The sequence below is a fragment of the Polyodon spathula genome, chromosome 23, assembly GCF_017654505.1.
Source record: "Polyodon spathula isolate WHYD16114869_AA chromosome 23, ASM1765450v1, whole genome shotgun sequence".
Lineage (NCBI taxonomy): Eukaryota > Metazoa > Chordata > Actinopteri > Acipenseriformes > Polyodontidae > Polyodon > Polyodon spathula.
The window spans coordinates 15,102,146-15,128,818 of NC_054556.1; the positions used below are offsets into that span (position 1 = coordinate 15,102,146).

The window sequence follows — 26,673 nt, forward strand, 5'->3', positions numbered from 1 at the left end:
CTCGGAGCGGGAGCACTTTTATACAGCTTCCACTGGCCCGCTTCACTGGGCTCGGAGCGGGAGCACTTTTATACAGCTTCCACTGACCTGCATGCAGTTCAAATGTTTACACAAGGCAAGAGGTATTTTATTTGCTTCTTACATTCAGCTTACTAAATCCTGTGTGTACTTGTGTAATTAGGTGTAAAATTCATGATCTGTGATTTGGTCAGCAGCCAGTTTGAGAAGAAATATTCCACATGAATCCATTAACTGTACCTAAGCTATGGTCTGTAGACTGCCAAGTACTTTATATTCTATTACGGTGGAAGTTTTTCACCCATAAGTTTAAGGCCACTGTTTTGCTGCTATTAACGGCACTATAAAGCCTCCTTCAATATTAAGGCTAGCCCTGTGTTTGGTATCAAAGCCACTATCGGCAAAACCAAAGAAACCTCTTGGTTAAAATCTTTGACATGCCAATCTTTGAAGTCAAATTGTGTTGGTCTTTTGACGAGTGTGTGTGTGTGTGTGTATGTATGTGGTATATATATATATATATATATATATATATATATATATATATATATATATATATATATATATATATATATATATATATATATATATATATATATAGTGCCTTGCAGAAGTATTCAGACCCCTGACCAATACTCTCATATTACCGAATTACAAATGGTACATTGAAATTTCATTCTGTTTGATATTTTATTTTTAAACACAAATTCAGAATCAATTATTGTAAGGTGACATTGGTTTTATGTTGGGAAATATTTTTAAGAAAAATAAAAAAACGATATCTTGCTTGCATAAGTATTCAACCCCTGTGCTGTGGAAGCTCCCAGTTTGCACTGATGAAAGAAATTGCCCTAACGAGGACACAATTATCTTACCATTGGCCTCCACCTGTGAACCATTAAAGTTGCTGTTACATTTTCTGGATAAAAGCCCCACTGTTGAAGGATCATTGGTAAGGCTGTGAATCTGAAGGAAAATGAAGACCAAAGAGCATTCTACAGAAGTTAGAGATAAAGTAATACAAATGAATAGATTAGGGAAAGGGTACAAAATAATAGCCAAGTGTTTGGATATCCCAGTGAGCACAGTTAGAGCAATAATCAGGAAGTGGAAGCTGCATCAAACCACCCAGGCACTGCCAAGAAAAGGCCGTCCCTCAAAACTCAGCGCTCAAACAAGGAGACTTGTGAGAGAAGCCACAGAGAGGCCAACAATCACTTTGAAGGAGCTACAGTGTTCAGTGGCTGGGAGTGGAGTAATGGTGCACCAGTCAGCCATATCAAGAGCTCTGCATAACACTGGCCTGTATGGGACGGTGGCAAGAAAGAAGCAGTTACTCAAAGTACCATCTGAAAGCACGTCTGGAGTTTGTCAGAAAGCATGAGAGTGACCCAGCTGCAATGTGAGAAAAGGTTTTGTGGTCAGATGAGACCAAGATAGAGCTTTTTGGCCAAAACTCAAAGCGCTATGTGTGGCGCAAATCTAACACTGCCCATCCCTCAAGACACACCATCCCTATAGTGAAGTATGGTGGTAGCAGCATCATGCTGTGGGGATGCTTCTCATCAGCAGGGACTGGGCATCTTGTTACAAATGAAGGAAGAATGGATGGAGCAAAATACAGGAAAATACTGCAAGAGAATCTGCTTCAGCCCGCTAAAAAACAGAAGCGGGAGGAAATTCACCTTTCAGCAGGACAATGATCCCAAGCACAAGGCCAAAGCAACATTGGAGTGGCTCAAGAACAAAAAGGTGAATGTCCTACAGTGGCCTAGTCAAAGTCCCGATCTCAATCCCATTGAGAATCTGTGGCACTATTTGAAAATTGCAGTCCACAAGTGTCGTCCAACCAACCTGGAGCAAGTCTGCCAAGAATGGGCCTAAATCACTCTAACACTGTGTGCAAAGCCTGTACATACTTACCCCAAAAGACTTAAAGCTGTTATTGCAGCGAAAGGTGGCTCTACCAAATATTAATGTGTAGGGGTTGAATACTTATGCAAGCAAGATATTTCAGTGTTTTTATTTTTCTTAAAAATATTTCCCAACATAAAACCAATGTCACCTTACAATAATTGATTCTGAGTTTCAGTGTTTAAAAATAAAATATCAAACAGAATGAAACTTTAGTGTACCATTTGTAATTCAGTAATATGAGAGAATTGGTCAGGGGTCTGAATACTTTTGCAAGGCACTGTATATATGTGTGTGTGTGTGTGTGTGTGTGTGTATGTGTGTGTATATATATCTATATAGTATGCGCTATAGCTTGTTTTGCCTCCAGAGACCACTAGCATGTTTTAAATCTTGGTCATGTGATAGATGAGTAGAAATGGGGTTCTCTCATCTGGTCTATGAGGTCTATTATAATCGAAAGGGCAATTACCACAGAGTATATGGTCTTTTGTGAGTTAAATAGATCTTGCTAAAACAAACTTTCAATTTTATACCTCCAAGTAATTCAGATAACACTTCATATCCAAATAGTCCTTTTTCTGTCGTCCTGTATTTAGATTGCTTCTGTTTGAGCTCAAAACAGCAACATCCTTTCTTTTGAATTTAGGTCCTTAAAAAAAAAAAGGAAGTACAATATAGGATGTTATGCAGTCGAGGTGTCTGTACAGAGGGGACATTTTGTTTTCTTTAGGACTGATGAAAGCTCAGTTAAGGAGTGTTATAAGGTTTGTGTTACTGGCTCACTTTGGGCATGCAACGTTAACAGCAGGGCTTCTGTTCATTGTATCTGCAAAACAGTTTATCTGAATTTCCAAACAGCCCTTTAAGTTCTTGTTTTGTCCTCATGCCCTCTTGGATGTGGGAAGAATATTGGCTTTCTGATAAAATGTAAAACACTTTTTTTTTTTTTTCTGCTGTGATTTTAAAATGCAGGTTTCTGAGGGTGTTTCAGAAATGACATCCAAATTGCTGTGCATGTAACAAAACATTGTTCGACCTGATTTTTATGAATTGGTTTATCATCAATGATTTTTTGGAAGCAGACCACAAACATTAAACATTCATTATAATAATCACAGCTGCAAATGTATCCCACCCAGTCATTCTGTGCTGGTAGCTAATGGTCAATTAAGTGGCATCACAAGTACAATATCTGTTTAGGTCTACCAAGATATACCAAGTCATGACTGACATGTTTAGGTGAAATGACTTTAGAAGTGAAACAGTAATGGAACACTTGAAAATAATGCATGCAAACCTGAGAGTTCTCCTTCAAGTACAGGGACAATAGCCACTACTGTCAGGGTTTAGCCTTGTGTGACCACCTCACTGAGCTGTATACCAAAGCTGCTTGAAGGGAGCCTCCTGGGCCACTATCGGCACTCTGCCTGTGTGCGCCCTTAAGACAATTTGCGTCGCCCCAAAAATGGCCTAGGGGACTGTGTGGTTCTCTGGCCTGGTCCAACTTGTGAATGATCTCCTCAGTCAGGCTCGGGACCCTCGCAGGTCAGTTTTCTTGCCAAGAGCTAGGGACAGGCCCTTTAGAAGATAATCCTATTTTCTGTTTCAGCAGTCCCCAATGTATCAAACTGCTGTTTAAATTACCTCTCTATGAACAGCATGCTGTAAACTGCCAAACCCTATGAAAATTGTGATAACTATTGGAATCAAAACCAAAATGTTTCAAACTCTGTAGCTTCAGTATTGAGGCCACCAGCCTATTAAGGGTAGGCTAATCTATTAAAGTTAAAGTGAACATTTGCTAACAATTATTGCTGGGAATAGTTGATACGTTCTACCTAGTGTGTGTGGTCTCAAATGGTTACATTGATTTTGTGAAAAACCTTTGTTAGTATGAATGCAAACTAGAAAAATTTTATGTGGTTAAAAAAAGTGTTGCAGTAGTTGAAACCGTAAATCAGAGTACAAGTGGCAGTGTGTATCGCATGAAGACTTGCAGATAAATGCACTGGTCGTGTTCTCGGAATGAGTAATGTCATGTGTAACAGATCCATGATTTTCCCTGTTGGTTATTTTTTTTTGCACTGTTGGACAGTTGAAAGTCTGGTCAGCACGCCCCCACGTCTGAGATGTTTGCGTTGTAGGGACTTTTCCACTCCTTTCTCTTACCTAGAAGAGAGCTAACCAGAAAAGCTGTCAGTGTGGTGAGGCTGCTTCCTATTGCGGTTTCCAGAGCCCTTGAGATGAAAGAGTCTCTGTGGCTATGTTGACGGGAACAGAAAGCCTCTATGCAAGGCCCCCATTCCCCTTGCCAGGCTTGTAGCAAGGCCTGTTCAGACAGTACACAATACCATTGGTATGCAACCGGCCAGCGTTGAATGAGGAAGAGACTGGAAGGGGAATGCACAGGAGTAGAATGTTAAGTCTTGAGTAGCTTCTATACTGTACACTACCTATGGCTTTGTGCTTGCTGTGTTCTGTAGAGCATTGAAGTGGGGCTCGTTTATTATCCCAAGCAACTGGGGGTATCCATACATACATCAGGTATTAAAATCAGGTTGCCGTTGCATAGCCTTTCCCGTCCAATCCTGGTTTTGCTGTGAGTTTTAAATGAGACCCACCTGAGCTTGTTACCTATATACTTTGGCTAATCAAGTTTGTTTTAAAAGCTGGAGTGGGTGAAACTGCTGTGCAATAGGAGTCTTATTGCAATCCCTGTGCATTCTCACTATGTGTAGGACCACTTATCCAGTTCTAGTGAAACTTGGCAAGGACATTCTTTAAGTTTGTTGAGAGTATGCAAATCTTGGGATACAATGGAATGTCTGTCTACCTAAAATGTGTCACACTTGCTTGTTTACCAGTATCTAGTGAACCACATTTCTAACAGTGACTTTAACACAGACTGTGGTGGTTTTCATATAATTTGCACATTTTTTTTATCCAGTCAGTTTAGGTCACAGGGATATTTTGATAGCTCTATTTGTATTTACCTAAGGGTTGTACTTGGTTGCTTACCACTAATTCATTTGCACCAATTTCTAGGAGTTGGCAAACTGGTGGGGGTTGGTTGTGAACAGAGCAGTGCTGAGCTTATTTATTTTAAACTTGATATTTTACTGTGTGCTATGTCTGCTGGTTTTCTCATTTCCCACGTATTTCAACAAACTTGGCTGACGCTGTCAGCCTAAGGCATTGAGTCATAAACAGCTGTTGTGATGACGTTGTCCTTGCGAGTGGGAGAAAGTAGTCTTCTGGACAAATGTTTTTAAAGCTACTAATCACCCTTCGCCAAGAAAATGTATTTCTATAAAATGTGGTAAGTTACTAAATTTACTTTAGTACTTTTTATAAAATGTGTAAATGCATCAATCTAAAGAAACATGTACTCCTTCAGTAAAATGATACACAACATGAAAATTGTACAACCTGTTTGTTTTTTTTACATAACTGTATAAGAATCTTGATATTTAGTCCCAGCACTGTAGCAGTGCTGTTAGGTAAGTGGTGCACTTCAGTTCACCAAACGGCACTCCAATCAGGAATGTATTGAACATCATTTGTCAAAAAATTCATATTTACATAATTATTACATCACCATGATGCATTTGCTAATAACATTTCACACACAACATTCAACTGCACATTCTCCTAAAGTGTTGCCATAGTAACAAGGCAGCGCTGTGAGGCAAGTTAGAATGTACCTCTGGGAGCAGAGTGTTCTACATACAGAGGAAGACTGAACCATCTGAGCTGCACCTTGTGTAACCTGGTACTAATGAAGACGAGGACTGACACAGCAGGCTGGGGCTTGTTTACTTCAATGTTGTAAAGAGAAACATTTTTGGATTTGTTTTTTTTAAGCAGGAAATGCTGCTGTTTTTGTCCTGTGATAAGTACATAATAAATTGACTGTTGCTAGCCTAGCTCGTTTTACTGTTGCCTTTTTTAGCATTCTTTTGTTTACAAAAAGACCATTGAACACTGTCTGGCAAATCCAGTATATTGCCTACGGACTTTTTCGGGTGAATATATTCCAATTGAAGAGCAGACAATTATTGTCCTTAGTTAGGGATACCAAGAGATCTGGTGAACAAGGGGTCTGAGCGGGTTTCACGGGCAGTAAATATCCCCCCCCCCAGCTGTCAGTCATACCTTAAACTGCAATTCTAAAGCACTAGTCGAGTAAACTGTGGAAAGACTAGGTTATATGTAAACTATAGTTTAGAAACCCATGTACATATAAACCTCTTTGGATTGACTTGTTACATGCAGGTTTGTGTCGGAGACCATGGGCAGCCAATGGGCTTCGGTATGCAAGCTAATGGGGTAATTTTACCCCAGCAGTGTCTTTGGGGGCAAGGCTTGTTACTGGCTGAAAGCATGTCAGTCAATAGAGGATGCAGCTGCTTGCGTAAAGAAGCTTCTGAAGGGGTGGGAACAGTTTCACTTCCTGCTGAAGTGACCAAGGAAGTGGAGCGCTATCTGAAAGCACCGCTTACTACACAAAGTAAAAAAAAAATCAGTTTTATTAAAAAATTAAATACTAGAATGTGGTTCTTTCAAAACTACACGTTTGACATGTATATATTGAATCTAACTTCACAGCAGGTAAGAATTCTGGTCTTGTCTTTAGGGGGGTCCCGTTGTTGTTGTGCTGAGATTTGTGAGTGACCTCGTTGTCTGTGTTACAGGAGCTCAACCTGGACTGGTTCCCACGCATGCGCGCCATGTCCCTGGTCAGCAGTGATGCGGAAGGGGAGCAGAATGAGATCCGTAACCTGCAGGAGAAGCTGGAGTCCACCATGAAGCTGGTGTGCAATCTGTCAGGCCAGCTTACCGAACTGAAAGATCAGGTGGGTCCAGGGAGATAACCACTAAAATGTAAAATTTAGCAATTACTATGCCACACACGCATTTAATCTAAAAATAGTAATAGAAAAGGAACGCATAGCCACAAATGGTAAAATGCATACTTTTTAGAAGTTTTACGATGCCTAATATTAAAGCACAAAGAGATCTATCATTTATACACACAAGTGCCTATTGTTTCTATATCACTGGTATTACTGAATTGAAGTTCTCGCACCCAGAGGTTTTCACGCAGGTAGGTATATAAAGGATAGAAATGACAAATCCTTGAGGTGTTCTAATAAATGTCCACACTACTGTGAGTAAGCACAAAAGTTCAGCACCAATGGTAATCATTGAATCTGGATCTGTTTTAAAAAGGAAACAAAAAAGAGAATTGCTTATAAGGAACTAGAGATTTGTGTTTGCAAAGCTGTGGTCTAGACAGAAGGAAAATATGGCAATAAGCAAGGTGGTCAGCACCACAGGTCTGGCATGCTGGGAGGAGTGACTGGGCATGGCTTTGCACTGCACATTGTTGTGCCATGGAAGAAGGGGGCAGTATTTCTAAAACTAGTAATTGGCTAACCTTTTGACTTCAAATTGAAAGTTTGTTCCTGCTGACAGCATGCTTAGCATTGTAGGTTGCACACTGTTAAAACCTGTGTATGACAAGACCGCTTGTTATTGGCACAGGTGAAACAGGACAGCGACATGACCTGTCATTTAAAGGCAATGACAGGGTTCAAGATTAATTGTGCAGGCTGGCCATTTTATTAAACACCTTCAGTGCATTTATTAGAGCTAGTATTTTACAGGTTCATTTTGAGTAAGTTTGTTTTTGGGGGAAGCTGTTAAAACAGTAGAGGTGTGAGTCACATACTCGGACAATGAGAATGTGTAAAGACAATTGCAGGACATCTCTGGGGCTTGCCAGTAAAAATGTACAGGGAGCAATTAACTTCTCGGACACCATCGCCACCTAAAGAATGTCTTGCCTGTGGGAGATTGGTGTCTCATATTGCACACCACAGCTCTGGCATGATTCTAGTTTTGGCTACTGATATCAACAGTCTGAGAAACTATTTATTTAACACAAATTCTCTAAAGTTCTGGAATGGTTTCTGATATTCCTTGTAAAAACTGCTGAACACATTCTGAAGACAATGGCACGCTAAAGCATTTAGCTGCATTACTTTACATAAGCACCAGACAGTGTTCATTTAACTTTCCACCTGGATTAGAGTTACGGTGTACAAATTTTGCATGAACATGCTTTTATGAATATGAAAATTACTACAGGTTTTAAGTAAGAGGAGAAATGGCTCAGGGCATTTTCCCATATCGGTGAAGAATACACCACAAGAGTATCTGAATATATTCTGCGCAGAGCAGTTTGTAGCCTGGAGCAGAAAAAACATTTGAGTAAGCTGCCTCCTGATGTCGTGATCTCATTTTTGAAGCGCAGATTCAAGTTGTGTAGGTCCATGCTGGCTTCTGTAACAAGGCCTGCGTTTTCATTTCGTAAGTTTTAATACGGTTTGATCTTGTGACTGTCAGAACTGTCCCTGGGCCTGTGCCATACTGGATTTCTTTTGATGCTTTTTATATATATTCTGTAATGACTTTTGTTTGAAACTGGCATACAGACCTTTTCTTGCCTTGTGACCCTGTTTGGGGACAGTCACATGAGGCGTGCAGGCAGTCCAGAATAGCTGCATTCCTGAGAGGGATTATCATACAGGGCTTGGGGTCATCACCCCAAGAGCCTTGGGAGCAGACCTGAACAGAGTTAACCTGGAACTGTTAACCTCTCAATTAACAGTAGCTTTATAAACGCAGCTCATTTTTAACTGCATTGAGTTTTTAAACATGCTCTATAGGAATTTAGTAAAATATGCTACATTTACTGGGTGACTTTGTAAGTCTTGTCTTTCCTGTAATGTGACTTTTAAAAGTTAAATTGCTTTTTTTCACATTTTTATGGTTTGGAACAAACATCATAGACACTCGGTGCATAAACAGCAAAGTGTTATGAAACCGTACATAAACAAACGGAGCACCAGTCTGTATAAATACATGATTTATTATTTCTCTCAATGCTTTTATATGTTTCTTTCACAAATGAACATCATTAATAACATATTGAAACTCTGGAACTGTAGTGTGCGAGATGGTGGTTTTGCAATAATTCTAGCATTGTCAAAGTGGTGAATGTCTGCACTTTGTAACCTTAGGTTGAGTTTTTGGAGCACTTTTTAGTTTAGGTATGTTTTATAAGCAATCTATAAACATGTTAATTATGCTATTAACAATTATTATAATTAGAAATAAGACTATTATACACATTTTGCCTATTGATGATCCATTATAACAGATGTTTGTCTGTCTACCTGCCTGCCTGTCTATTCAGTTCTGTTTATCTTCTATGCGTGTCTCACCAATTGTATGGGGCTGCTTTTGCTTTTGCAAGTTATTCTACACGTTTTCCATTTGTTTTATATAATCACATATAATGGATACCTAAACCAGTGTTAAGAGTTTTTTAGATTCCTATATTCTATACTTCTCCATTTTTTTTTTTCCCCCCCTTTGGTTTCGTGTAATCATGACAACATGGAACGGCATCTTTTCTGTGTCGGTTAAATTAATCCAGGTTTGTCAAATGGGTTTTGGCTAGTCGAATTTGGTGACAGCTGTGTTTTCATATACTGCGCACGGTCATCAGTTTCTGTTTCTTTGAACAAGAAACAACCTGGGGAAGATGCTGCTTATTTTTGTAAATTGTGGGCTGGAAGTGTGAACACAACGAGGCATGTGATGCTTTCAGCACGGCAGCATCGCGACTTCCAGCTAGCCCCTTGTCAACCTCTCCATCTTTCACTCTTTCCAGATGACGGAGCAGAGAAAGCAGAAGCAGAGGCTTGGATTGCTGGGACACCCTCCCAACATGAACGTGAACCCTCAGCAACCCGCCTGAGCATGGAAAAAAAATCCAGTCCTTCTGAGCACCTGGGGCTGAGGCAAAGCAATGGAGCCATTTCAGAAATCCATTAGAACTACTGACGGAAATGTGTGAATGTGTAGTTCACCAGAAGACTAGCACAAATACTAGAGCTTAGGTCAACTAGATTAAATACTTCCTAAAGTATCTGACCATTGCCAAAACCTTAAGTAAATAAAATGGCATTCACTGGATGAACTTGAAAATAGGACTGTACATGATGATTGAAAGCCTGATGAGTGACTGAATTCTGTTTTGAAGAAAATTCAGAGATTTTGTATTTTAATAGAGGAGAGTAACCTGTGTTTAATGTCATATTTTTGTATAACATGCAATACTTTAATATGCAACCACTGCAATGTGTAGCTGGTGTCTTAAAGGGATGGTGTACAATTAGTTTAGTTCTTCCTGTATATACAACTTGGTGAGCTTGTAAAGAAAAGTTTAAAAAGTGCTGCAAATATAGATATCCTGAATTTAGCAGTTTTAATAATACAATTAAAGAATATTTAGGTAATTCCTGTGCCTGCTGGTATGTATATAGTAAGTCTTATTTGATCTGTATAATTAAATGTGGTACATGTGCTAATTGTTGTGAAAGGTGGTCCCAAGACAAAAGTTACACAGCTTACAGCATTTAAACTCCTAATTAGATGGGTTAGCCTTATGTTTTTTAATTGCAAATATGTTCAAAGTGCTTTGTTAGGATCCAGTTGCATGGCTATTTTGTTACTGTCCCTTTAAGACCCGTAGCAGGGCACTGACATACTACCTGTGAAAGAGCCACTGTCATTTTGTTTGTTTTTGCTAATTCAATGTACACTTTTTTTTTTTTCTGGCTGACAAAATTGAATTAAGACCTGTTTTTGTATATCTGTATGCCAAGTTTTGTACAGGAACCTCTGTGTGCTGAAGGAAGAGCAGTGTTACTGAAGTAAATGTTCACACAGCACTAATATTATAAGAGTACTGTTGAAGTTGTAAATGCATTTAAATCTATTTAATAAAATTTATGAAGCAGTTTTCCCGTTCCCCGTTCAGTTCTTTGTTTTTTTGCTCACCAACTACATTCTTTAGAGCGCAATTATCCTCTTAATATGCTCCAGGAAAGTTTTAAAACGTTTTTAGCTTCCAAAGTATTAGTCTCTAACGGGTCATGTGACCAGGGTTAGCATCTGTGTTTCCCACGTCTATCCGATACGTACTAATGGGTGTTTTGCAACTAGTAAAGACTTCTGTTTTGTGTAAGCCTGCAGTCATCACTAAAAAGGAACAAATGTGGTTATGGAGGAATGACCTTGTCACCTCCTGTGTGAAGAGGTGAACTATGTTTACAATCCACAAAGCAGGTTTTACGGAAATCAAGCTGATATTCAGAGGTAATTTTTGGTGCAGAAAAACATCTACGTCACACTCCTGGACTTACCAGCATTGTCCCACCCCTTAACAACCAATACACACTCCTGATTTGCTGGTACAGTACTCCCCTGACCTTCCAACTCCTTCCTAATAGGCTCTCGTTAACTCACTGATAAATGTACTGTAGTAGGTTAGCCACTTACACTGCTTGAAAATCATAGTATTAAAAGGTTGCCCTAGTAAGTGCTGCAGTCATTTTGATCAATTTAAATGTTGCGGCACCAAATTTAAGTAATACTGTGTGTATGTGTGTGTGGCTCTCTCTCTCTCCAGATAGGTATACAGTACCATGAAAAAGTATTTGCCCCCTGTCTGATTTTTTTGCATATTTTTGACACTGAATATTATCAGATATTCAACCAAAATCCAACATTAGATAAAAGGGACCCCGAGTGAACCCGTAACACAAATGTTGATACTTATTTTATTTATTTATTAAAGTTATGCAACACCCAATGCCCCCATGTGAAAAAGTAATTGCCACCTTTATCAGCAATAACTGCAACCAAACGCTTCCTGTAGTTATTGATCAGTCTCTCACAGCGCCGTGGAGGAATTTTGGCCCACTCCTTCATGCAGACCTGCTTCAACTCCGTGACATTTGTGGGTTTTCTAGCATAAACTGCTTGTTTCTGGTCCTGCCACATCTCAATGGGGTTTAGGTCCGGACTTTGACTAGGCCATTCCAAAACTTTTAAATTTCTTATTCTTCAGCGATTCTGATGTAGACTTGCTTGTGTGTTTCTGATCATTGTCTTGCTGCATGACCCAGCTGCACTTCAGCTTCAGCTCACGGACAGATGGCCTGACATTCTCCTGTAGAATTCTCTGATACAGAGCAGAATTCATGGTTCCTTCAATTATGACAAGTCGTCCAGGTCCTGATGCAGCAAAGCATCCCCAAATCATGACACTACCACTACTATGCTTGACCGTTGGTATGGGGTTCTTGTTGTGGAATGCAATGTTTGGTTTCCGCCAGACATAACCAAAACCATGACCTTGTCCCCGATAGTGGGGAATGTGCCTAGGCCCGCTTCTTGGGCTCCTGCAACAGAGACTCTGCTGTTGTGGAGGTTGAGGGTGCAGACGCTGGGTTGCTCCAGGAGGAGCGCGCCAATTCCAGGAAGTCCTGGCATAAAGGGAGGGCATGCTGTGAGTGCCCGGAACTCTTCCCTTTGCGACACATGCAGCAGCGGTGGTAAGGAGCCCCTTACCGTGGCCTGCCCGATGGAGGTGGCTGGGTCCGAGATGTCCGATCTGGACGCCGTGAAGGACAGCTCGCCTGGGCTACGGGGTCTAGGCAGTGGGGATGGGGAACAAGACTATGGGGGCTGTGGTTGCCCAGTGATTTTAATAGGGTCTCCAGCATGGTCTGCTGAGCCCTTAGTCTCTGCTAGTTCCACGAAGCACCACTCGGCTGAGCTTGGGCGCCTTTGAGGCGACTGTGAAGTGGATTGTCTGTGCCTGCATGGAGAAGGGGAGCGGTGCCTGAGTGGCGACCACCTGTCCCCTGGGATGTAGACGGCCCCGAAGCTATTCACCAGTGCCGAATCAATCAGTACTGGGATCTGCATCGAAAGAGCGCGGTCGGTGCCGGTCTGTAGACGGCTCCGAAGAGGTTCACCGGTGTCGAGTCAATCAGGGCCGGGTAGGTGCTGTTTTTCTCAACCTCGCAATCGGCGGGAAAAACCGCGGTTGATGCCGGGGTATGCAGCCGATTCAGTCGGCGTGGTCGCCGAGGGCAAGCGCAGTTGTGCTAGGAAAGCCTGAGGTGTGAGAGGAGCACTAGGCACGCGCTGTTTTTATTTATTTTTGGTAGCTGTGACCAATTAAATCAGAGTAGAGGACGACGCCGCGAGACCGCAGAGTCTCCTTGCAGCACCACAACGGCTCCTCACACGGTATATCAACTACATGAGGCCTCATTCAGTAAAAAAAGAGTAATGGCCGCCGGCAATCTCAGAAGAGGTCAAAACCAGCTCTAGTCACTAAATTGACGTCAGGATTTTACCGTGGAGTTTTTATAAATTTGTGGGTAAAAAAGGCAAACGCAATCTGGCCTGTATCAGTGAAGTGAGAGAGAAAATGGCGATGTGCTACTGTGGGGACGTCCCTCTTCAACAGGAGGTGGGAGGGACTTCGTCCTCACAGCAGGGCCCTAATAAGGCAGCTTTTTTATATGTGCTCAGTGATTGACGGTCAGAGAGGCTCTTCCCATTCGGTAATGGTTGTCATTCGAATTGAAAGGGAAAATATATATATATATATATATATATATATAGTAATCCCTCGCCAACCACGGAATTCATATATACATGGTTTTCCTTTTGTATACCAATTTGCCAACCACAGTTATGCACAGAAACATGAGACACATCTGCATTTGCTTCCGTGCCATCTTGTGTATTCTTCCGCACTCCCATCTCGCCAGCATCTCCCCCCACCAGCCTCATCTCTAGCTTTGTCTCAAGTACTAGTCATAGTAGTATGCGCATGCGGTCTCGTAGCTCCGTGTTAACTTAGCGTAACTGTCACCAGTCAACAACACCCTGGCCTTCAACTCTAAGGATTCAAGGTAAATAAAACATTACTATTTATTATGTTATAATTTTATTACTTTTTACGTGTTACATTACCCAGTATGTTATAGTGCTACACACGTGAATGTAGAAAGTGGATTAAACTGTTTGGATGATGTAAATAAACAAAAGTTTTTCATTATCCGCATATGATTGTATATGCAATCCATTCACTGATGGGTTCTTAATTCAAATTGCAAATTACTGGTATATAATTGTGTTGTATAGATTCAAAATGTAATTTAAATAATTTAGGTCAGATTAATCATTGTCCAGAATGCGCTTGTGGGTTTATTTCATCACCAGAACTCCTTGATAAAATGACAGCCTTTATTATGTATTGGTTAATAATTGAGGCAACTTAATTAAATTATAGCCCTCAATGATGTCATAGTGTGACAGGGTGCAGCCTTTCTTTGTTTGTTTTTGTGTTTAGAGTGGATGTGAGTGAGTCTGCAGGGTGGATCTGTGAGTAAACGAGTTTGTGTGAGGAATGCGTGGAATGTGCCTGGACTAATGAGGTGTTAATTAATCAATTAGTCCAGCACTTGTATAAAAGGAGAGTGGTTGGGGGTGTTAGTTTGTGAGTGTTTCTGAGAGTGAGAGGACCTGTTTGGTAGCAGTGTTTTTGTTGTTTATTAGCTATTGTTTAGATTGTTTTGTGTGTCTTTTATTTTGGCCATCATGCCCTTTTGTTTTGTGTGTTGATTATTATTCAATTGAAAGTATTTTATTTGCTGCACTTTCTGACTCTTGAGTCTCCTCACTTTGGTTACCCTGCCACAGTTGATGTGAATAGCTGGATATCGCCTGCCGGGGCACTCAGAGCTGGGGTGCAGGGACTTTTGTTTATATAAAAACAAAACAAAAATTGAAAATGGAACCGGCCCAGGAGAGGAGAAGGAGTGAGAGAGGAAAGCAGCAATAGAAACTGCAGCAACGGCAGGAGGGGGTAGGGGATAACAGCTGGGAAGATAATTTAAAGAGCCTCGTGGCAGAGTTGTGTCCCGGCTGTGGGGCATATGGGCACACGGTGGCCATCTGCCTCATGCTGTACAAGGGGGAGGAGCTGTCCCTGCCGTCCCAAGAGTCGAAAGGGGAGTAGCCATCACTGCCATCCCAAGAGCCGGAAGGGGAGGAGCTACAATCCTGTGAGCTGGAGGGGGAGGAGCGGGAAGCCCAACCTGCCCTACCCCTGCTGTTGAAGGAGCCAGCAGCGCTACCAGCCTCGCTGTCGGAGGAACCGGCAGCAGCCCCAGCTCTGCCTGCTGCTAGAGCTCTGCCCGTTCTGCCCAGGGATGCCTGCCTCACTCCACCCAAGGATGCCTGCCTGGCATCGTCTGGGGCTGCCTGCTGCTCCGCATCGCCCGGGGCTGCCTGTGTCTCCTTTTTGTCTTCAAGGGTTGCTGAAGGTCCCACTTCGCCTGCGGTTGCCTGCTGCTTCGCATTGCCTGGGGAGCCACCAGTTACAAAATACGAGGAAGAAGTGGAGTTCCAGCTACCACCTTCATGGCCAGGGGCTCCCCTCCCGAGTTCGCCTCCCGAGGGCCCGCTGCTGCCGTCGCTCAGGGATGCCACCTGCCTGCCATTGCCTGGGGATGTCGCTGAGTTGGGCCAAGTGAAGCCTCTGTTCTTCTACCTGGACTTTGAGAAGAAACTTTGGGTATTTAGGGGAGGGGGGAGGTGGCCTTCTAGGCCGTATTGTGCTTTGCACATGGGGGGGAGGTGTATGACAGGGTGCAGCCTGTCTGCGTGTTTTTGTGTTTAGAGTGGACGTGAGTGAGTCTGCAGGGTGGCTCTGTGAATAATTGAGTTTGTGTGAGGAATGCGTGGAATGTGCCTGGACTAATGAGGTGTTAATTAATCAATTAGTCCAGGCACCTGTATAAAAGGAGTGTGGTTGGGAGAGTGAGAGGACCTGTTTGGTAGCACTGAGTGAGTGTGTGTTAGCAATGTTTTTGTTAGTTGTTTATTAGTTATTGTTTAGATCTTTTTATTTGGCCATCGTGCCCTTTTGTTTTGTGTGTTTTATTATTTAATTAAAAGTATTTTACTTGTTGCACTTTCCGACTGAGTCTCCTCACTTTGGCTACCCTGCCACGCACAGGTATTTTATCACCGCTATTTCAACTGATTTATGAAAGGAAATTGAAGCATATATTGTAAGGTGTACTGCTAACTCTGTATGACAGAACTGACCGTCAGTAACAGATTTCTTCAGCTTCCTACAGCCATCAAAAAAGATGACATTCTACCACATGTTATGGATTACTAGATGATGAAGATTTTACTGTTGCTTTTTAGAAATACTAAACATACAGCTATGGCCAAAAGTTTTGCGTCATTTTGCTTTATAAAGCTGAATGAAGTCTGCTGAATAAGTTAACATATTGAATTACATACCGCATTGTAGTTTCTCATATACTTCACTAAAAAATAACAGAAATTGAAAAATGTGACATTTCAAAATCTAACATGAAATACTGTACTGCTGTCATGGCTTCCAGTATACTTTTGCAATATCATTTTGTAATTTCTTTGATTGCATGATGTTGAATAAAACATCTAAATAATGTTTATATATTTTTATTATTTAAATTATGCTGGTTTGCTGAAGGCACTTTATATCCAGTGCCTGCCACTGCACCAGCTGGGGTTTAGTTTCTCAGAATTATCAGGATCTGTCCATTTTTAAAACACAGTTGAAGTCGAGTGTGATCGTGAGTCATGGATTCACAAGCGCTCTCAAGTAGCTGGTCTGACACTGTTCAGGGCTGCTGTACACAGACAATGACACTTGACCACCTGTTTTTCAGGTTCCTCACTCAAAAAATGTGGGCCCTTATGTGCCAATTTTGTCTCTCTCCACCTGTCCCTCCGTCACACTCTACAGGATGCCTTGGACGCATCATCACCAAACTCAACATACACTTTTAGGCTCTGATATACTTTTCATATGATCTGATTTTATGCACATCTTTTTGGTCTTGTATTACCTCTGTATTTCTTTTCGATAAGGATACAAAGTCTTGACATTTTCCTTGCCTCTTGTGGACTGAATTCTGTTTCTTGGTTTTATGCATTTACTTTTTTGGTAAAGTCATAAATTTTTTTGGTAGCGAATATTATAGTATTTATTGTAGAATATTATAGTGGTGTATTATAGTATGCACCACAGTACAGTCAATACTATAGTACACTGTAGTATGCTACAGTATTTACTGTATTACCTTATAATCTATTATAGTATACTGAGCAATCAAAAGAAACGTATCACTTATATTTGAGCGTCAAAAGAAACTTATCACTTATATTTGGATAAGATTCACTAGATGTGATTGAAAAATGACAAACTCTGTTTCAGAGCAGGTGCAGTTACTTTGTATTGTGCTGATTTTAACAATTGATATCACGAAGATGCTGCAAAATGATCTGTCAAGCTTGGATCTTATGTTGGTCTCCCAGTTCCTAGCCTGTCATTGACAGTGTGTCTGCTTATACTGTCTCGCCAGTGTTTGAAATTGCTGGCTGTGAACAACCAAGACGGCCAGCCACAGTACACTGCCCTAGTCCAGCTTCCAACATGCTGATTGCACGAAGGTGCTGCTCTTTTGACAGATGTGGCATATAAATTTTTGTATTGCTTTTATTCAATCTTGCAACTCAACAGTTAAAATCACTCCATCTCCAGTGTCCAATCAACTCTCTCACTAACTAGGTGATTAAGTGCACATGCTTCAGGCATAGTCACTCAAGCGTGTCATGAGCAAGGATGAATGATCGATTGATTAAAAAGAAACCAAAAACATTTTGTCAATGTCCATCATTTATATACCTTTTTTCGAAAATAAATGTGTTGTAATAGTGCTAAGTTTCTTCTGATGCTCGGTATACATACTACAGTATACAAAAGTAAACGGTAGAGCAGTGGTTCTCAAGCCTGGTCCTGGGGGACCACTGCCCTGCTGGTTTTTGTTCCAACCAAGCACTCAATTACTTAATTGAAGACTTAATTGAAATAATAATTAACTTAATTTGACTTTTTAAATAGTTTAGCTTATAAAAAGTTAAAAGTCCCTTATACAATTTTATACCTAAATTGAAATCTGTCTGTTTAAAATAATTAAAAGCTCAGATTAAGCAAATTATTAGTTCAATTAAGGGTTCAATTATGAACCACTGCGTTAGAGTATTCTCTGCAATATCATATATTGCTCTGTATCACATTACCTTTTCAGCATGTACCAAGGTATATTTTCCTTAACAAACATGTATGCATACAGTTTTCTGTACTTTATTGTAGGTTTTTGGCAGTTCATCTAAATAATGCTTATTTTAGTATTTCGTTTTTTACAGAAACTGTGGTGATGTGTGGCGCAGCACCACGACCAGATGAGACAGATTTAGGACAGAGGGAAGGAGACACTCCTGTACACAGACAGTTACTGAGATCCTTTAAGACTTGGGTTGAGATTAACCAGCTACTAAAACCGGAGGAGATTTGATCTGCCGGATGGCCTCCTTTTGCTTGTGAACATTCTTCTATTTGTGTATCACGAGGCTGATGCAGGTCGACTGCACCACAGCTATGGAAACAAATATATTCTGGTTATCTCCTATCGCCCAATCATTTTATTTTGTTTGCATCAAAGGATGTCTGATATGATCCTAAACCCGACAATTAAACCGAAGTGTGTGAAATGTGGCAGTCATGTCCTTCATCACTTAACCACCCACGAACCCACAAAATGGTTTGATTACTCAAACCTTGACTACAGCTGCAGCTCTGTGATGCACGCTGGGCTTGGACTTTTTTTGTATGCTGTATCTAATCACCTTTCAGGGGTTTTCCAACTTCCATTATGAGCCAACTAGCTGTTTTAACGTTTGCTTGTTAACTGTAAAAACGTCAAGGGTTCTGCAGTGTTCTTATCAGGTGCACAACTGAGTTATTTATAAATGCATCTGCCAAGAAGGAATGGCAAAGCATGCATGCAAGTAAGGGCTTTCAAATACGGATGTATGATTTAATCCATTTTGTCTAAAAACGCCTTTATCAGTTTATTATGCTGCAAAACTTTACTCCCAAATTAAACACAGAGAAGGATAAAAGCTTCCAGTTCAGTGACGTGGAAAGAACTAAATGACAGGTGCTCCGGCCAGAATTGAAGTGTGCTTTAAAGTGCTGGACTGCAGTGCACAAGGTTTTAGTTCCGCGGTTAGAATGCTGGGCTGCAGTGTGGAAGGTAGCAGGATTGAGTAGCTCAGTAGTTAGAATCCTGGGCTTTTGTGTGGGAGTTGATTGTTTTGAGTAGCTCAGTGGTTAGTGTGCTGGGTTGCAGTGTGGAAGGTAGGGGGTTGGGTAGCTCTGTGGTTAGAGAAAGTGCTGGACTACAGTGTGGAAGGTAGTGGCTTTGAGCAGTACACTGGTTAAAGACAGCATTAGGTTGCAGTGTGGAAAGTAATGTGTTTGAGTAGCTCAATGGTTAGAAAAGTGCTGGGCTACTGCATGAGAGGTAGTTGGTTTAAGTAGCTAATTGGTTGGGCTGCAGTGGGATTAAAGTACAAAGAGAAAGCTAAATACATTTGTTTTTGAAACTTGAACATAAAGGGACATTTTAAAAAATGCTGTGCCTTACCTTTCATTTAACACTCAATTTACAGCATCTTTTTTTTTTAGCATTTTTTTTAGTCATTATAATCCTAAACAACAGAATGACCACAGTATGGGGCATATCAGTACAAAACGGTATTTTAACAATTGTGGATACATTACAGATCTAAAATTCTTCCATTAAAAAAAAAAAAACATCCATAACCATTCGAGACACCATTTTCATATCAGATGCGCCTGTTGCTGTTTTTCATGGGGGCTGTGAGAATGTGTCCCACACTGTGTGTGGTATTGAGAACACTGTGCTTATCATCCTGAAGCAGTTTCAACCTTTTGCTTACAAAAAAAAGGGTATTCCCCTACTCAGGATACAGGCAGGGTGCTGTGGTGTGTGGTGCTGCACAGCTGTGATTGCTGCCTGGCTAAGAAGAAGAAGAAGAAGAAGAAGAATGAAATGGGTTATGGTTATAGTTATTACTTTGTGAATACATTTATATTAGAAGTATGTAAAATGTAATAGGACAAGAAAAAGGTTATTTTGATGAATGCATAAAAGAAAGGGGCTATGGTAAATATTATTACTTTGGGATAATTTTGAAGAGAGAGAGGGATCATAATAAACAAATTATTATTATTATTATTATTATTATTATTATTATTACTTTGTAGTGAATATAGTTGTGGTATTTTTTAAGAAATTTAGCAGATAGCAAAATAGTTTACATATGTAAAATCATTACAGCCTGCACAAAAAATATTATCTGTCTATGTGTTTCCTGTCAAATGTTATCAATTGTAACTAACCCTCCATAAATACAGATTCTACATCACCAAGATGATGTCACTTGTATAATATGGTGTGCATTATTTAGGCCAGTGCTTGTTTAAAATATTTCTAGACAAATATTATAGAGGCCTACATTTAAGATAACTGTACAAGTATGTAGCTTTGACAAACAGAATGTAAGTTAAAGCCTAAATAACATTTTTATGAGACTAGTAAATACTGTATAAATGCATTTAAAATATTAAAAGTTTCAAATGTAAAAACTGACTTGCAATTTACAAGTATATGTTATTTTAACATGACAATGTTGTCATATTAACAAATAGAATTAAAACACCCCCCCTCACTCACTGGCACCCTGAAAATCCTAGACTTCATGACAGTTATTTATGTATTTGCTAATCAGTCAGCCACAAAGGGCTGAACAATGCCCACACTTTTCAAATTCTACCTTTTGCAATGCTCTAATGAAACAATGAAAAATATATTTTATAATGTCAAATATTACATATGTAATGCCCTTATAGCCTGTTTAAAAGTATATGTTCGTATTTCCTGTAACAATGTTATCAGAGTAACCAAAACCCCATAAATGCATCAGTCTTCTTTTTCAATTTCCATCTTGCATCCTTTGCAACAGAGCTTAAAGATGGTATTTAAAATATCCTTCATCCCCAAGATTGTGTCACCTGATTCAGAGGAAGATAGTGGCAGCCTTTTTCAAAACTAAGTAAACAAGCAGAACTGCCAACAATTTGGCATTGAGACAGGCTGCTATTGATACAGATCCTTTGTGACACTTGTTATGCAAACTATAGCATGAGGTAACACGACTTTGGAACCTAATGAAAGTAGAATGCCAGGGAGCTGCCACTTGTTATAGAATTTTGCACGTACACAAAACACAACATGTTCCACTGTGTTGTACTGCTGCTTTAATGCCATCTGCCCCCAGTTACGTGATATGGTGAATTCTACAAAGTAGATGAAAACTGTCTACATTTACCTCAACGTTTAGTAGTCAGGGAGTTAGCCATAACACCTACTGGACGTAAAAAAAAAAAAAAACAGTACTGCCGAGTTTACTTTAGCATACACTGCGGTATTTGCTTGCAGTTTTAAATGCAGTAGAAGTGCACATTAAACTTTATTTCCATCATTACCGCTGCCTACAGGATCTCACTTCACTTAACCCGCCGCGGGTCTGAGCGGGAATGCAGCAGCTGCGTCACCTAGCCCATTGCAGTTCTATTTGGTTTCTGAGAAGAGCATCCTGTTGCAACAACAGCTGAACGACAGCTGCACTTCGGTCTGAGTGGCAGTAATATTGTGTACTGCATATTGCTATGCTATTAACAACACACAACAGCGAGGTCAGTTTATGCATTGGTTCAATCTGGGCGTTGGTATTTGTTTTCAGGACAGGGTTTCCACCACTGCGTACCGTGCTGTGTTTTTCCATTGGCAGCAGTAGCCTAACACGTTCCGCATCAGGGGTGGCCGTATGCAAATCGCCCCCTTTGGCACAGCACAGCAGCCTCTCTCAGCCTTGGTGAGTGGGTGACGTCAGTGACACGGAGCTGTTTATCGCAAAGCCATGAGGAGATCAACGTGCAGAGGAAAGCACCACCCTGCCAGACAGGCAGCAGGCTCACGTGGATTGGCATATGGAAGCCACAAGAGTGAACAGCATCGTGTCTACAATCTGATAGCTCCTGCTGAAACGGCTTTAAAACACGCCACATTGTTGCTGCTAAACAGACATGTGCCAAGCGCAGTTCATCAATTTGGTGCTACTCCTCAAACTAATTAAGGGACAAAGAAATAGAAGGCTTTTAGATTGTTTGTTTTTTGGTACATTCAAAATTTATAAAAGAGCGAAAACGTCATGCATTTCTGACATTTTATGACTTTGATTAAATAAAGTACATTTGGCCCACGAGATTATGAAATAGTATTCAAATTCTATCATAGTCTTCAAATCGATTTTACACAATAGCATCAGAAAATTAAATGTATTCATTGTATTACACAATGTATATAGGCCTGCACGTCTTCAAAGTCTGGTGTTACTTTTAAAATTATATTTCTACACAAGATGTTTGCAACTTGCTGCATTTTAAATTGCATGCTCGCAAATAAAAAGCAAATGCATAGCACATTGCTCCCCACTGCCCAGCTGAATACAGTATTTATCTGCCTAGGAGGGTGAAGGGCAGGTCAGGTTATTGCCAAGCACTTCCCTTATTTCCCTACAAAAAATGCAGCCAATTACTAAGTTAAGCAACACATTAAAAATGAATTATTTGATGGGTTTCATGTGTGTATTTCCAGGCAGCTCGGTTGCATTAGTCTATCTCAGGAGTCACTTAGAACTAGACTGTCTGTTATATATATATATATATGTGTGTGTGTGTGTGTTAGACTGTTTCATTTTCTTATCAGCACTCCATTTGATGGGTAAACTCAGATCTTTGCAGTCTGCTCTATTTCACTGTGTGGGAATCTTCCTGCTCACTCGACAGTCTTGCAGCGGGGTTTCTTCCTGTTTTAGGTGGAGCACGGTAGTGCACGGGTCCTGTATGCTGCTGGTAACATTTCGGCGGCAGGTCCTCCTTAGCAAGAAACATGGGTTGTTCTACATGCTGTTAAAAGCCTTGTCCAACACGTGAAGCTCATGTGACTCACGAGGTCACTCACTGAGCTCCAGACGTGCCTGTAGTCACAGGGCTTATATTAATACGTAGCACACCCACCCACTCTCACACATGAATACAGCCTGCAGCCTGGAACTCCTGCAGTCTTCACTCGGAACTGGGTTGGTGATAGCAAAAGATAAGCAATTTCTCTCTGGGCTCTGGGAACAAGTAAATGCAAATACAAATAAAAGAAAAAGCGCACACCGAGGAAATAAATAAATGATATTTGATTCTGTCAGTATCGGGTTTGTTTTGCTTGGTTTTTTTATTGACCAACTTTGTTCGACAGAATAAAAATTACATAGGCTACGGCACGAGTCTCTTATATTTTTACAAAGCAAATGCAAGAAGAAATGGAAAGGATTACAACAGCACAGCCGCCACCTTCCTGCACTGGGAAGCTTTCGTCGCTGGAGAACACAGACTTGCAAGGGTACGTGTCAACAAAAATCTAGAGCATTGTATTTAATTTTAATTTTTTTTTTTTTTGGTTTGCTTCTTTCCGTGTTTTTATTTTTTTTAATTTAATTTTAAATAATTGTATATCCTTATTTAACTTTGTCAGTCTTTGCTGGGATTTAGGAAATATACTGAGCAATGTAACATACAACTATCTCGTTTGTCTTTTTACTTTATTTACAGAATGGACTTTTCTCATATGTATGTTTACAAACCAAGAATAGGGAACAAACGGGGTGAAGACAGCAAGGTATGTACACGTTTCTCTTTTTTAAATTTGCAGTTCCATTTTATTTCTTAATGTAATGTTAAATTAATATTGCATATTTTTCTAATATAGATGCAAAGTATTTTCGGTTCGACAATGAAAAAGCTTGCAATGCAGTGTGTTAAAACGAATATACATTTACAATAAAAAATATATATGCACATAGAATAAATTAAAATGACACGGTTGATTGAACAATGAAACTCGTGTATTTTAAAATAATCAATTTTAATGATTTTCGTATTCATAATGTGTTTTTTTTTTTCCTTCTCTCCAGGAAACGTACAAATTGCCGCACAGACTAATAGAGAAGAAAAGACGCGATAGGATTAACGAGTGCATTGCCCAACTGAAGGATTTGTTGCCAGAACATCTGAAACTTACAGTAAGTCTGATTTTTTATTTTTGTTAAAGATATGAATGTGTTTCTGAGTAGATTGAAGGCGCCACCTGCTTGCGCCTTCAGGTGGGGTACAGAAATGAGACCACACATTCAGAAGAAATACGTAGCAAATGTAAAACCATTTCAGATGTTTCAGATCGATACATTGTAAATGTACTCGTGTCACTATTTTATCATTTTTAGATTTTTAAAAAAATATACACTATTTTGTTTACATGTTACAGAGAAAGAAAAAAAAAAAAAAAAAAACATTCTTACCAGACCTTTTTATTTTTCAGACTTTGGGTCATTTGGAAAAGGCAGTGGTTCTGGAACTGACTTTGAAACACGTAAAAACCCTAACAAGTCTTATCGAACAACAGCAGCAGAAAATCATTGCGCTGCAGAACGGCTTACACGTTGGTAAGCACGCAAAATTATTATCAATATGCTTATGTGATGTTTTGCTCAATAATACATTTGTATAATACAAACATAGTGTATGCAACGTGCAGTTGCATATTAATATTAAGTTATAAAAAAAGCGCGCGACTCATATATATATATATATAGAATTATATATATATATATATATATATATATATATATATATATATATATAAATGTGTGTGTGTATTTAGTTATTTCTCTTTCTTTCTTAGGGGAGCAGTCAGTTCAAAGCCATGAAGACAGTGAGGAGATGTTCCGTTCTGGGTTCCACATGTGTGCCAAAGAGGTGCTGGAGTACCTGTCAAAGCAGGAGAACAGCAGGGAGCTCACCCCTTCAAACATGATGAACCACCTCCACAAGGTGGCATCTGAGGTCCTGCAAGACTCTCCCAGTGTCCGAACAGAAGAGCAGATCCTCAAAGCACTCGACCTGAAAGACGAGCCCAGCACCTCATCGCAACCTCGCAGCTTCGAGGGGCGCGGCAAAAACTGTGTGCCGGTCATTCAGAGGACGTACACCCAGGCGGGTGGGGAGCTAAGTGGCAGTGACACGGACACAGACAGTGGGTATGGAGGAGAGGTGGAGAAAAATGACTCTGCAACCAACCGGCAGTCCTACAGCAAAGAAAATGAACTGAAATGCACGATGACAGGCAGGGTGAGCTGCATCAAACAGGAAAGTGAAGATCCACCCACAAAAAGGATGAGGACAGAATCGTCTGAAGATGAGTCTGTGTCAGGCGGGGAGCTGATGGGGATGCACAGCAGATTCTTGGGTTTCTCCCCACACCAGACTCCTATGTGCATGCCTTTTTATTTTATCCCACCATCTGCGGCAACCTATTTGCCAATGCTGGAGAAATGCTGGTACCCTGCTTCAGTGCCGGTTTTATACCCCAGTCTTCCAGGCTCGGCATCCCCTCTTACAGGGGTTCTGAATCCCGATAAGCACCCATCTTCTCTGCTAATGTCTCCCAGGGTAGGCTCGCCTGTAGCAGCCCAAACCCCTATGGACTCCCCAGCTTTGCTACGAGCTTTAAAGCAAGCCCTTCCTTTGAACCTGGAAACCAAAGACTGAGAACTTCAATATGCTATGAATCTGGTTGAAAGTTGGTTAACAGGAGAGGGGGACTAGAGCTGCCCAGGAACCTTTCAGTCCCATTTCCTCCCCATGAAATGAGACGGTTCTGCAAGGGAGCAAAGCGTGCAACGCCACCTAAATTGAGCAAAAGGACAATGCTGAAAAGGGTAATGAGGGACTGTCTGCAAGGGGTGGCACTAATCAGACACCATTAGTGGTGGCAAACTGAAAAGCACCCTTCTGCTGAATATCAATGTTGAGAATGTTAAATGTGGACAGTCCCTCATTATAATAAACTGTCTAAGATCTACCCTTTGCACATATGCCTCTGAATGGAAAAAACAAACAAAAAACCTTGACATGCTGTAAATCTTTGGATCAGACACTTTTACACTTGTAGCAGTAGTTGCCAAATTGTATCTGGACAGTCCCTAGACCAAATATTAGTTGTGATATTGCAACTGACAATGGCTGCTGTGTTCTCAAAATTAAAAGGACCAGAACAGTGAATAAGAAAAAAATGCGAAAAGGCATGCTAACCCTATTCTTATAAAACTTCCCCCAAGGATTACAGTATGTGGGGATAAATAGCAAGCATATTTATTCTCCAGTTTAGTTATGTCGTACCCTCACGAGCGTGTGAGGCGACATGCTGACACATATTTGAGTTCAGATTTCATTGCCCCTGCTTGTTGATCGCTCCCTGTAATATACAGGCCTATTGATTTTCAAAGCAATCGCTTGTAATGAATTCTCTCATGCTACCTGTACAGCTGTATTTTTTTTATGTGTCCTGCACACATTGTAAGAAGGATTTTTGTCACAAACACATGTATAGCATTGTGCTAGCCTCGAAATGCACCATGCTTAATATCTCATCTGTCCTTTGTACATGATGTTGCCTTTTATTTGTAAAAACTGGTGAAACAAAATCAGACATTTATTATTATTGTTATTTTTATTATTATATGTATTTGTATAAATACTTAAGTCTAAAGAAATAAAAGTGAATGTAATATTTTAAAAAGATTTGTTTTTATAGGGAGCGGTACTTTGAATTTTTATTTTGGAGGTTGTCTTGTATATATTTTGTCTAAAGTAAATGTTCATACACAGTATATAAACTTATTAATAAAAAAATT

At 40.3% G+C, this 26,673-nt stretch overlaps 2 protein-coding genes across 9 annotated transcripts in view; both read left to right on the forward strand.

The window, feature by feature from the left end:
- Nucleotides 1-10,812, forward strand: part of itpr1b (inositol 1,4,5-trisphosphate receptor, type 1b) — a 164,437-nt gene extending 153,625 nt beyond the window's left edge. For all 8 annotated transcript variants that reach the window (XM_041225064.1, XM_041225066.1, XM_041225065.1 and 5 more), the window contains 2 exons: nt 6,630-6,791; nt 9,680-10,812. In XM_041225064.1, the coding sequence (XP_041080998.1) occupies nt 6,630-6,791; nt 9,680-9,766 (249 nt within the window). In that variant the 3' untranslated portion in view covers nt 9,767-10,812. The remainder of the gene's footprint in view (nt 1-6,629; nt 6,792-9,679) is intronic.
- Nucleotides 10,813-22,915: 12,103 nt separating this feature from the next.
- Nucleotides 22,916-26,673, forward strand: LOC121298183 (class E basic helix-loop-helix protein 40-like). Its single transcript, XM_041225118.1, has 5 exons — nt 22,916-23,324; nt 23,534-23,600; nt 23,896-24,003; nt 24,300-24,423; nt 24,663-26,673. Exons 1-5 carry the CDS (start codon nt 23,233-23,235, stop codon nt 25,526-25,528), a joined length of 1,257 nt encoding a protein of 418 aa, XP_041081052.1. The 5' UTR covers nt 22,916-23,232; the 3' UTR covers nt 25,529-26,673.